Source organism: Spermophilus citellus (genome assembly GCF_964194105.1).
Source record: "Spermophilus citellus genome assembly, chromosome: 4".
Lineage (NCBI taxonomy): Eukaryota > Metazoa > Chordata > Mammalia > Rodentia > Sciuridae > Spermophilus > Spermophilus citellus.
Window position 1 is genome coordinate 42523778 of NC_138185.1, and position 13945 is coordinate 42537722.

The 13945-nt window shown below is 35.1% G+C and overlaps 1 protein-coding gene across 2 annotated transcripts in view; it reads left to right on the forward strand.

Moving 5' to 3' along the window:
• Positions 1 to 13945, forward strand: part of PCSK2 (proprotein convertase subtilisin/kexin type 2) — a gene marked incomplete at both ends in the record, with an annotated part of 264335 nt that overhangs the window by 24523 nt on the left and 225867 nt on the right. The window contains one exon of one of the 2 annotated variants that reach the window (XM_081293243.1): positions 8449 to 8553. The exons of the other annotated variant lie outside the window; for it this stretch is intronic. Coding sequence (XP_081149369.1) covers positions 8449 to 8553 — 105 coding nt within the window. The remainder of the gene's footprint in view (positions 1 to 8448; positions 8554 to 13945) is intronic. 2 annotated transcript variants of the gene reach the window in all.

Genomic DNA, 13945 nt, shown 5'->3' on the forward strand with positions numbered 1-13945 from the left:
CATAAAACAGGTTTCCTAAATGATGAGGTTCAAGTTCCATCATTACTTCTACATTTGTTAATTGGAATTTCACTGTAAAGAAGATCTTTTTTTTTGCCTCCATTCAAATTTAATTTCTAAAAATCAGTAAAATAAAGCCAGCATAATGGTAAAGTATGTTCCTCCAATGCCTACTGGCACTTAATCCAAAATTCCTTTCTAGGGTTAAAATTCTCAGAGTTACAGTGCCCTCCCTCCATAATAGAAAATAAAACTCAAAGTTCATACTATCAGACAGTGGCCAAAGGCATAAGTCTTAAGAGAGCGAAAGACCATACATCTATTTCCTTTCCCTCCCTCTACTTTTTTTTTCAAATAAAATTTTAACATTACCCTAAGCACATAAGTGAGGTTAAGTAGAGAGAGCATTCAAGAACTATTGAGCCTGGAAAATGCACATTAAATATTTATGTTAAATTTGCCCTAGAGAATGTGGTTTTTAATGAACAGGAACTAAATCACAAAACCTGCAATATTCTAAAAGATTTTTATTCGCACACCAGTCCCCTAGCAAAGTTGGCTGCACCCTTCAAGTCCACCCTGTATCTTTTGATTTAACTTCATCCCTCTCCTCCTGAACCAGGGATGTCCCATTTGAAGTGCTCCTAGCTAATGTCACAAAATGACAGACAACTAATATTGTTAATATCACTGTAATTTAAAATTGTGTAGTCTTGAAAGCTGAGGGGATTAAACACATTTTTTAAAATTTTCTGTTTGTTCCTCATTATTCATTGCTGAGTAACAAACCAACTTGAAATTTGGTGATATAAAACAACCTCTATTTTATTATTATCATAAATTTAGGGATCAGAAATTCAGATAGGCACAGAGTAGATGGCTTGTCCATCATCCACAATGTCTAAGGACTCAGTTGGGAAGACTTAACAGCTAGAGGATGACTGGAACAGCTTAAGTCTGGAATCAGAAGCTTCTCCAGTTATGCAATTGTTTTCTGATTCATGCTGACTTGAAGGCTGGGCTCATAGCATGCCATCTTGAGAGTAGAAGAGCTTTTTGAATAGTAAGTCAGGATTGTAATAGCAGATGTTAAGGCTTAAGGCAGAAGGTGCATGCATTTCATGACCTAGATTCAGACTTCTTATGTCATCATTTCTAAAATGTGTGTTTGTGTATGTATGTGTATACATCAGGGATTTACTATATTACCTCAGGCTGGTTAATCCTCCTGCCTTGGCCTGCAGATTAACTGGGTCTTCAGGTGCATGCCACCATATCTGGCTCCACCACACAGTCATATTTCCCAGACTCAAGAGCTTGGATCATGGACCTCTTGATATGGGGAGTGTCAAAGAACAGTGGCTATCTTGTCAAAACTTCAAATTTGAAACTCTAGGAAATTACAAAATTAATAAAATTGAAAATATTCTTTTATCCTAAATGCCCTTTACTACCTGGAAAAAAATTTATAAAATATTCCTTGGGTATCCCTCTGACTAAAATAATCTCTCCTTTGGATTCCCATGGAAAATTGACCATAACTCTGTTATAGCACATTATACTCTGGCAATTAAAAAAGAAGTAGCAGACATTTACTGAGTGCTCACTAGTGCTTAACATTATTCCAAGAATATTTCGCATTATATCTCACTTAATTTCTCTGACAACATCAAGACAAGGAAACATCCTGTTTCACAAGTAAAGAAGTTGAAGCCAGAAGGGTAAAATAACTTGCCAAAGATCATATACGCATTTAGTGGAAGAGTCAGAATTTAAGAGTACCATTAATATGCTGCTATGTACAAATATGTTTTTCCTGATGGGTTGTGAGATATTTGCAGACTGAGACTATGTCATAGTTATTTTTGTCTCTACAGCACCAAACACAGTGCTTGGCTTATGGAAAGGAAACAGAAATGTACAATAGAAAAATGCACTAGATGTAAAAATAGGCAATTGAAAGAGAAGAAATTAAAATGGTGAATAACCATGAAACATGCTGACACATTCAAAATAATCAAAGAAATTCAAATTATATCCATTAAATTGGCAAAAATTAAAATGTCTATCCAGTGTGGTTGAAAGTGTGGGAAAATGAATGTTTGTGTTCTTATTCACTTTTTGTGTTTTTTTAAAAAAAATACAACCTTACAAGAAAACTTTCTGAAAATATCAAAAGTATCTAAGAAAGCATTGCCTAACCCTAAGTTGTTTAGATGTCTTTCTTTGCTTTATTCTAAGAGTTGTTCAGTTTTAGCTCTTAATAGTTAGGGCTATAAATCTCATTTCAAGTTGAATTTTGTATGTGGTGTGAGATAGGGATCCAAATATACTTTTTCTTGTGAATATATACTTGTTAACACATGATCTATTGAAAAGCCTATTCTTTCCCATTAACTTTTATTGGCATCCATTTTGAAAATCAATTGACCATATAGATTATTATTAATTATCTCAGTTTTATCCTGTTGAACTATGCCACCATCTTGGTTATTGTTGCTTTATAATTAGTTTTGCTATTGAAAAGTATGAGTTCTATAACTTTTTTTCCCAAGATTATTTTGGCTACTCTGGTTTCTTTAAATTTCCACTTGAATTTTAGAAAAAGCAAAAACAATAGCTAAGATTTTGAAAGGAATTATTTAGATACTGGGGATAAATTAAGGAGTATTGCTATGTTAAGAATCCATGAATATGGGATGTATTTCCATTTAGATCTCCTTTAATTTCTTTCGATGTTGTTTTGCACATTTCAGTTTACAGGTCTTAGAAATTTTTGTCAAATTATCCACAAGTATTTTATTTATTTGCTATTATTATAAATGTAAAGTGTTGTTGTAATTCCATTCTTAAAACATTCATTGCTTATGTATAGAATAAAATTGGTTTTTGGATGTTAATCTTTGATCCTGAAACCTTGCTGAATTCATTTGTGAGTAGAAATAATTTTTGTAGATTCCTTAAGAATTTGTACACACAATATAAATCTTCTGCAAATATAGCTTTCCTTCTTCCCTTCTAATCTGGCTAACTTTATTTATTTTCCTTGCCTAAATTACCTCATAGAATCTCTAATACCTACAGAATAGAAGTGACAAATGCAAACACTTTTCTCATTTTCTTCTCTTATGCAGAAAGCATTCTATTTTTCACCATTGAACATGACATAAGCTGTGAATTTTTCACAAATGCATTTATTAGATTGATGAGGTTTCTTTCCTTCCCTAGTGTATAAAAAAATTGTTTATCATACAAGGATATTAAATGTTTGAAATATTCTTCTGTATTTTTTGAGATGAGTTATTCTATTGAATAAAGAATATTATTTTGATAGTTGATTTTCAGATTTTAAAACACCCTTGCATTTCTCAGATAAACTTCATTTGGTCATAGTGGATAATTATTTTTATATATTACTGGACTTAGTTTGCTAGCATTTTTATGAGAATGTCTGGGTGTATGTTTGTAAGGAACAGAATTCTACAGTTTTTATTTTCTTACAATATCATTTTATGGTTATTGTTAAGGGTATATTAGACTCAATAAATATGCTGAAAAGTGTTTCTTCCTCTTCCATTTTTTGGAAGAGTATCTGAATGATTAGTATCAGGCTTTAAACAGTTGATAGAATTTACCAGTGAAGTCGTCTGGGCTTGGACTTCATTTTGTAGGAAGTTTTTAAACTATTACTTCAATCAGTTTACTTGTTATAGGTCTATTTAAATTTTCTGTTGCTTCTTGAGCTTTTTATAATTTTTTATAATCTTTCTAGGAATTTGCCTATTTCACTCAGGTTATCTAATTTGTTGGCTTACATATATTCATATTTGTGATAGTTTGTTGTCTGTTTCTGTAACAAAATACCTGAATTAATCAACTCATGAAGAGAAAAGATGCATTGTGGTTCATGGTTTTGGAGGTTTCGGTCCATGTTCCAATGGCCTTCTTGCTTTGGGGCCTCTGGCAAGGCAGCACATCATGGTGGGAGTACATAGTAGGACAAATTAAACCCAAAGCAAACAGAGGAGGGAATTTGAGAAATTTGAATATTCAAGTTAAAATAAGTGCAATAGAAATAGAAAAACAATATAGAAAAATCAATAAATCCAAGTTATTCTTTGAAATATTCAGTAGGTTGAAAATCTCTAGTTATTTTTTTTTGTCTTTTCTTTTATTAAAAGGCTATTTTTAAAGACAGTTTTAGTTATCTGATATCACAATCAAGAAGACAGTACAAATATTTCTATATACCTCATAGTCAGGTTTCTCTATCATTAACATCTTTTTTGTTTTATTTTATTTTATTTATTCTCCTTAGTTATATATGACAGTAGAATCCATTTTAATAAATGTATAGAAGCATAGTATATATCTTATCTAATTAGAACCCCATTGTGCTAAGTGAAATAAGCCAATCCCAAAAAACCAAAGATCAAATTTTTCTGATACTATGTGGAAGCTAAATCACAATAAAGGTAGGGAGGAGGAGAAGAAAAGTTCTCTAGTGATTTTTACCAAGAAAATAAAAGAGAAAGCTTAAATAAGCAAAATCAGCCATCAAAAATAGGCCTTCACTACCAACATACAGAAATAAAAAGAATTTTAGAGAATAATATTTATATTGTTTGAATTTAGAATGTCCCCCCAAAGCCCATGTGTTAAAGACTTGGTCCCTATCTTGGTGCTATTGGTGGGGATGGAATCTTTTAAGAGATGGGGTCTAGTGAGAGGTCTTTATGTCATGAGGGAAATGCCCTTGAAAGAGATAATGGGATCCATATTCTTCATCTTCTTTTCTTTTGCTTCTGATCCATGAAGCAGCTTTGTACACTATTCACTCCTGCCATGAGCAAACTCTGGATTTGTAAGTTAGTTTTGCAGATACAGAATGGTGGACAACCTCTGTTTTGGCACTTTTCATATATCTTCTCACTGTCTTATGATTTCCATGACTTCCAATAAGATGTCAGTTGCTGATCTTACTGAACATTTCCTGTTTGATGTTTGGCAGCTTGATTATGTTGTGTCTAAGTGAAGATCTCTGTGTTTATCCTACTTTGAACTTGTTGAGCTTCTTAGAAAAGAATAATAATAATTTACATGAAATTAGGAAAATTTTCAAAAGGTAATTCTATTTATCTTTCTCCTTTTCTTCTGAAACTCACAGTGTGATTATGTTGGTATCACAAGTCTCTGAAGTTCTCCCAGCTCATTCTACTTCATTTTTTTGTCTGTTCCTCAAACTGAAAAATCTCAATTGCCCTGTATTCATGTTTGTTAATTCTTTCTTCTGCCAATTCAAATCTACTATTGAGAACATATAAGAATTTTTTTCTTTTCAGTTATTATAATTTTCAGTTCTAGAATTTCTATTCCATTATTTTTTTACATTTTATCTCATTATTTATATTCTCTTTTTGATGACTCATTCTCATACTTTCCTTTGATTCCTTATACATGATGTCTTCATTATAATAGTTGATTAAGTCTTTGTGTAGCAAATCCAACATCTGGACTTAGAGAATTTTTATTGATTGTTATTTTTTATCCTATGTATTATCCATATATTCTTGTTTCTTTATTTGCCTCATAATGTTTTTCTGAAAACTTGCTATTTTAAATAATATAATGTGGTAGCTCTGGAAATCAGATTCCTCCAAATTTGTTGTTGTTTTTGAATTTTGTTGTTGCTGTTTGTTATTGTTTTCTGTTGATATTCATTTGGTGTTTTTCCTGGACTTATATTGTAAAGTCTAACATTTATAGTGTTCTACTAAATCTAGCTTAATTAGCTTAGTTGTCAGATAATGATTAGAGATTTTCTTAAAGACCTTGAATTAATAAAGTGTTTTTACCATTTTCCAAGGAATGCTTTGTTAAAATTGGATCATGCCTTTAATGCTCAGGCAGGTGACTTGTAACTCTGTCATGGCCTTCACTTCCTGTTTTCATAGAGCCTCTAGGTCAACTTGGGATCATCTTAGGTATTTTCTGATTATATGCATAACTCTCTACATGTGTGTAGCCTTCTAAGTCTATGGAAATACATTGGAACTTTGTAAAACCCTCTATGAACATCTCATTCTCTATGTCTTTATTTTACATTTTTACCAGCTTTTCATTTACCTCAATTGGTATAGCTGTTTCAGAAAGCTGCAATGTTAAACAATTATCATAGATTGCTTTCAACAAACACCCTGGAGATAGGACTTTTCCTATTGTGCAAACTCTGAATTTGGTCAAATAATAACCAGCCTCTGAATGGTACTTTTCCAGATATGTTATAGAGAATTATCTGGGAAGGGAGCTTTTTGAATAGCTCTGAACTTATGCTATCTATTAGATTGCTGGTTTTCATAACTGTTGTGATTTTTAAAACTATTGGATTTCAAAGATACTGTAGAAACGGAGAGAAGAAGATAGGAATAGAGCAAGCAAAAACACCATAAATCTTGTTGTTATTATTGAGATTCCTCTATTTTTCTTGAATGAATACCCTTAAGATACTGTAAGCATTTTATTAATTTCCAGAGTTCTGAAAAAGTTGAATTGACAGGGTTTTTTTTTCAGTGTTTTAGTTTCTTTTACATAAGAGTGAAGTTTTAGAGGTTCCTACTCTGTGGTTCACAATCTCCCCCAACCCAAGCTATATATAGCTCTATATTTAACATGAATGAAAGTTTTTGATATACATCAATAATGAAATACTACATAAATTATGATATATCTCATATAACAAAATCTTATACTACTGCTGCCAAAGAGGTAGAAAGTGGAAGTTTTATGAAAGCATGAGTGATAACTGAAAAAACATTTTGTATAAAAATATATATTCTTTGAGTGTGTGTGCATGTGTGTGTATGCGTGGATGCCTGTGTGCGATCAAAGGGGAAGACCTGATACTAACTCATTTTACTATTAAGCACATAGTATTTCACTCTTGGGAGTGGGTAAGCCTGGTGCACACAGAAAACAAATAAACTTTTAAATTTTAAGTCTCCTAAAAAAGAAAATATGAAGGAATTTTATTTCATTGCTTGTGTTTTTATTCTCCAAATTTACTCTGTATTCCTTTTGTAATAAATGATATTTAAGAAATATCTCAACCACCTCAAGATCTTACTTGATCTAAAATGTTTCAAATAGGTCTCACTTAATTTGGGAAACCTTACTGACAAAGCATTCACATCCATTTCCCTTTTCTATTGAACACTGAGTAGCAGCACACACACCTAAATTTCAGTAGCAAATACTTTGAGTGGTGAGACAATTGTAGTAGGACCCCCTTTGAAAATCTCATAAAAACCATGTATTGTCTTTCCAGAAAAAAAAGTACACATTCACACTCTTTTTACACACATACGCACACACACGTACATACAATATTTGGTACCAGGGATTGAACCCAGAGATGTTAAACCACATTCCCAACCCCCTTTTTAAAAAATTTTTATTTTGAGTCAGGGTCTCACTAAGTCGCTTAGGGAGGCTGGCTTTGAACTTGCAATCCTCCTGCTTCAAACTCACACGTCTCTGGGATTATAGGCATGCACCACCACACCCAGTGTTTATGATTTTTAAGCATTCTGTCAATGCTTGTGAATGTGTATAAACAGCATATCTTCACACTATGAAACGCGTAAAGACAGGACAAAGATCTAGTAACTTCAAAGCTCATACATATACAGAGAAGAGGAAAAACCTAGAGGGAGAGTGTCTTTCTCAAGGTCTTTCTGTGATATGGTAACAGATATGAGCCACATCCAGGTCTGCCAACTTACAGGTCAAGTTTATTTCCCAAGTTACCCAGAATCATAGAACAAATGATGGTTTTCTTTAGGTGCTTTAAAACCTTACAGGCCCTGTGCTGGAGACAAACTCTCATTATTGTGGTTTCTCTACCTGTCTCTGACACTCAGAGCTGATTCCAAGAATCCTTGGAACAAGAAAGAGGGAAACCTGTTCCATCAGCCACTGGGCATTTACAAGACGTAAGTGGTTCCTCTGTGCCCAGCCTGATAAGAAGCACCAAGGGGTCACAGTGTAAGGGAAGGAGTAGGTCATAACACAGTTCTGAAGCAACCAGGTGATGAGTAGAATATAAACACCAGTCCAAGAAAGGAGAATGGAGAACGTGGCACAATATGGATACAAGGCAGACTTCATGGAAGAGGAAAGGGAATCAATGGTTGAATAGAAATTGGGGAAAAGAATAAGAGGTGTTTGTGGAGAGAGGAGGCAATGAGCACCATATAAGCAAAGGCAAGAAGAAGGGAAGAAGTTCAGATGGAAACAGGGGGTTGAGTCTAGCATGGAGGGTGTGAATGGCTTTCTCACATACATACCTAGGCTGCAGGATGTCTGTATTCTGCAGCACCAGCTTAGATGTTCCTGTCCCTGGGCCAGCCCAGAAGCTAACATGTCTCGTGTCTGTTTGGATCTCCACAGCTACCATTCGCAGAAGGCCTGTACCACTTTTATCACAATGGTCTTGCAAAGGCCAAAAGAAGACGCAGCCTGCATCACAAGCAGCAGCTGGAGAGAGACCCCAGGGTGAGTTCTCCCTGGATTACTGCCTCCCAATCTCCACTGGCACCACTGAGCTCACTCAGTGGGAACAGAAGAGTAGGCAGGGGCTTCTGAAGTCAAGGCATTTAATGGATTATGAGAGAATAAACGGGTCCTTCGAAAAGAGTGGCACTAAGGCCTCTCAGCTCCTGTCTTGTGCATAACAAATAATCCTAGGCCCCTTATAGGGCTGGAAGGGAAGAAAACAAGGACACCACCCCTTCCCTGGCTTCCTGTCCTCAGTTTTTGTGTGAGAATTTGGGGTTGCATGGGAATATGTTTTGGCCTGTGGTGAATGGGAAAAACACCAAGAAGTATAAGCAGTTTATTGAAAGTTTCTACTGATGAATCCACATGCTTTGCAGAGATTGCCATCACCCATATTGTGAGTGGGCCAATAGACAATCGGCTCTCCCAACCGGTGGTGGGCTCCTTGGTATCCATGCATGGTTGTAGTAGACACCATTTCAGACTTTCTTTCCACCCCGTATTTTCTCACACCAACCTAATCTACCATTGTATCTCAACTTTCTGCTTGATGCTCATGACCCCAACTTTTGTTTTTGTTTTTTAATCTTCAATCTTTATCTTACTCTTGAACTCCAGGTGTCATTTCTACTTCCTCTAATAGCTCAAGCTTGACTTTCCCCCAACCAAATGTACTATCTAAGTCACAAGGCAGCTCCTCTCCCAGTGTTCTTGTTCGCTGCTTTTCAGAATAGAAACTTGGATCATCATTGAATCCTCCCTCTTCCTATCTTTCACCAGCCCTGGGCTCCTGTGCACTGATCCAAATGAGTAGATCTGATTTCTCTTAGGCAACTTACAAAGACAGAAAGTAACACCCAAAGCAAGTTGCTTTCTATACATTGAAGGCAATGTAACCTCTTTCCCAGGACTCTTGGGAAAGAGCTGGTGGAAAGTGGGTCAGATGTTTGAGTCAGAAATTTGCAGATGAGAACTCTTTTGAACAAATGGAATCTGGAAACTCATTCTTGTGTGACTTTTCATGTGAACATTTTTTTTTCTGCATTTAATTTAGGCTTCCAACATGGCCTAGGGTGGAATTTCTGTTCTGAGAAACTACTTCATTATTGCTTTTGCAGTAAGAGGCCAACTGGCTAGTGCTGCCAGCCAATGCCAACCATTCTTAAGGGGTCTGTTGTAGAAATTGGCAACACTACCTGTGAGAGAAGCTTTCTTTTTCATGTAATAATGGCCTTGGACTTGGCTGTACCAACTCATTGCCTGGGGATACCCTTGATCTTGCCTGTCTCATCTGTGAATCCAAGGTGGTCCCAAGAGGCAAAGATCACTGTGGTGCATTGTGATACTGATTTTTCCCTACATTTCAACTATGCCCTCTGATCTTGCCTTTCATAGCCAATTATTTTCCTTTCATTTAGATATTTTCTTAAAAGTCCCATGGTTTCTCTTCTTCCATGATCAAACATATGGCCCCAAATTCACTCAGAAACACATAAAAGGAACCAGAGACAGAAGGAAAGAGATGCTTAACAGGCTGGGACTGAGAAGGAGAACTGAGAAAAGTGAAATTAAAAAGCCATTGTTGGGTCAGAGAGATTATTGGGAGTAGGCTAAGATTTTCTTATTTCAGGGCTTTTTGAAATAATCTATGAAATCCTGATTCTTGCATTATAGAGTAATGTTTTCCAAAAGAGGGGAAAACAAAGGCTGGGGTCATAGCTCAGTGGTAGAGCTCTTGCCTAGCATGGGTGAAGCACAGGGTTCAATTCTCAGCACTGCATATAAATAAAAAATAATAATAATAAAAAGATCCATTGACAACTAAAAAAATTCTAAAACAAAGAGGAGAAAATAAGATGGATTGGATAATAAACAGGAAGATCAGGCAGGCTGTAGTAATTTTAATCAATGGTCTTTCTTTTCAAAACATTTTCTATTATCACTAAAAGTGCACTCATCCCCAGTTCATCACCCATTTAAGAGTCTTGGTACCTGTACTTAATAGAAGTAATCATCTGCCCTGTCCATGAAGACCACAAGAAGATAGTAAGGAAACCTTCTTATCAAGGTTAAATGTCAGAGATAATGTCAAAAATAAACTCATCCTAGGAAGATAGATCAGGCAGAAAAATCTCCTAATTCTTTATAAAAAAAGAAAAACGATGAGTACTTTTTCCCAAAATATTAGACTGAAGCCCACACCTCTCCTGCATGATGTTAATAAGGCATCAAATTTTGGCTTCCGCTGACAACAAAATATGGCAATGACTATCCTTAAACATTGAGTAGGAACAGTACAAGGGTAGAAATATAAGGACTCTTCCTTGTGGGCTTGTCAACTTAAACAAAAGGGAAAACATGTCTAGTTTGGGGTTCCCAAGCACATTTCAACAGATTGCAAAAAGAAAAGTAAATGCAAACGTAGAAAGAAAAGGGGAAGGGAAAAGTAACCAGAAGAATTGTTGACCTAGGCTTCTCTCTCTTAAGTAGATGTTGTGAGTAATGCTTTATAAGCCAAGAAAGCAAGATATTTTATCATTCTCTGAAATGCGTTGTCTCCTAGACCTACCAACTATAACTGTGCATGGAACCTCAGCTCAATTTCCTTCTGCCGTCTCTGCACAACTGCCTGGCCTTTCTTATTGTCCGTGGGCTTGTGAAGTCCCCTTAGATAGCCCAAGGAACCTTTTGCATAAGTGCAAGATGATCTGAGCAGAGACAGGCTCTCAGGACTGGACCTACTTATGAAATGTTTTGCCCAAAGAAACCACCAAGATCAGCTATCAACACAAGAAATAAAAAGAAAAAAATGGAAGGCCAAGGTGGCATCTTATTTTGTTTTTGACTTTAGAACAGAAATTTCAATGATGTCTCCCTCATTTTAGCATCTAATTTTTATGTTTAAGGTAAAATAGGGGGAAAAAACTAGAAAAGAGTTATAAAGTGCTGCTTTCAATATGTTTATATTTGTTTATCAATATGCAGGAATGTAGATTGTTTTAAAGGTACTCTTGTCTTTCTAATTCTTTCTGCTTAAAAAGTTAGTATGTTGCTGAGCATCATCATTTAGATACTAAAAAACAATAATTGCATCTTGTTTATTTCTGAAATATCTTTACATACTATGTACCTGAGTGAATAGTAGCTGCTCGGTAAATGATTGTCAAATGAATACATCATTAATAATTTTTCCCCAGCATTTCAATACATGAAATAGGATTTTTCTCTTCTTGTGACCCTATTCTGAAATACGCATCCAGGAAACAGTATAATCTTCTCTCTAGCTTCTCCGTTAGACACATTCATAATCATAGCTAAGAGAAACCAATTGCCATTTCATTACTTCCAAGACTGATCACTAAGAATCCCATGGAGAACCAGTTCTTGATTTCTAAAGTCCCACATACTCAGTTCCTGAACATATTCAGTCATCATACAACCACCAAAGTCATGACAATGTGTCTAGAAAGTTTCAATAGCTAAAATAATTCGAAGATATAATAAACACCAAACTGGGATGAAATAATAAAACTAAAAATGCTGTCTCTACACCAAGTTCAAAAACAAATATTCTTCACCCAAAAATCTCTGTGAGATTTGTTAAACTTTAGCTGGAACAGGGTCAACAGATCTCAAAGCCAAACCTAATTGTAGTCCACAGTGGATATATTATTCTACATAAATTCTACAAGGACCTGAAAAGTTGCTGAAGATTAGATTTATTTAAAATAATATTTGTTTCTAATTCTCTTGAACCCTACTTGTACATCTGAGATAGTGTTGAAATTAAATATATTTTGAAAAAGAAAAAAAACATAAATAGAAGGAAGATCAGTAGAGTCTTAGAGGGAGAGGGATGATAGGAGGGGAAAAGGAAGCACTGGGGACAGAAACGGAGCAAATGATATTCCATGCATGTAAGATTAGGTCAAAATGAGCCCTGCAATTATGAAATACTAGAATGCACTCATAGAAGCATTTAAAAAAACGGAGGAGTCACATCATTCTATGAGTAACACACACTAGTCAAATGGAAGCCAAGTAACTTAGTTAAGAAATAACCTAAATTTCCTTTGTTGAGGGAAATTACATTTGATTCAAGTATTACAAACATTTATTTCTTCTTCTTAGCAATCTTACTAGGCCATGCAATTATCCCTCAAAATCATTTTAAACCTGTTCCAACTTTACAAGACAGGAACCTCTATCCGTCCAATGGCAATGTTCCTTGTTTCCCCATCTGAAAGAATGGATGATAGTTTTGTGTGTTTGACATTTAGGAGCTGTTCCTTTTTAGCTTCTTTTCTCTTCTAAATGTATCCACATGTTTAAATGGCAGTCACATGATCCTGCAGGGACCCATTTCTATTCCTTAAGGATCTATTTCTGGAGGGTTTTAACCACTAAGCCACATTTCCAGTTCTTTTTATTTTTTTGTTTTGAGACAGGGTCTTGCTAAGTTGCTGAGGCTGACTTTGAACTTGCAATCCTCCTGCCTCAGCCTCCTGAGCAACTGGGATTACAGGCCTGTGCCAGCACACCCAGCTATTTGTGGAGGTTTTATATACTACAATAACCCACAAAAGTTAGTTTCATTGGATAATGTAATCACTTCAAACATTTTATACCTTGCCCCCATAAAAAACAATATTTGCAAAAGACAACTTTTTTGTTCTTTGAAATTAATTAGACATGATTTATGTAATTTGCTTATAAAAGTCTAAGCTAATGAGTGAACCAGACACTCTTCTTCTGCACAGTTTGATACTATAGTAATTAATATTGTTTTTGAAAAGAGATTAATTATCATGGTTGAAGCTCCGATGGTTGACAGAGACTAGGAATGGCTTGTAATTGCTGCACATACTTTTCTGAACTTGCACAAAATCTAACTCAGTGCAGTCATTTAACTATAATTGATGAACACCTTATGCGTAGACAGCTATACATAAACTCCGATTAGAAAAGTTAAGCATTGCTGTTGAGAGAGTGAGATCTTAAGGAACCCATAAACCTACTAGAGCAATAAGGAGCAATTTAGTCACTGTCAACACATATCTTTTCAAAAAGAATATTGAATGCTTAGAAGTTCAAAGCAAGCCAAGAAATTCACATGCTGTCTTCCTCCACGAGTTATATAAGATTTTCGTGGCAATTACTAAGCTCTCAGTTTCCAATTCCTTTCCCCTCCCCAAATACTTAGCATTAATCATAGATTTATGATAAGGACAGGTCACTTGTAAGCATTGTGACCAAGTCATTTTTTTTCTTCAATTTATAAAAGTTAACTATTTTAATATTACTTAGAACAAATACTAGGGAAAAGACAAAAAGAGCACCATTGCATTCTACTTTCAAATGAAAAAAGTTTTGGAGAAAAAATATCCTC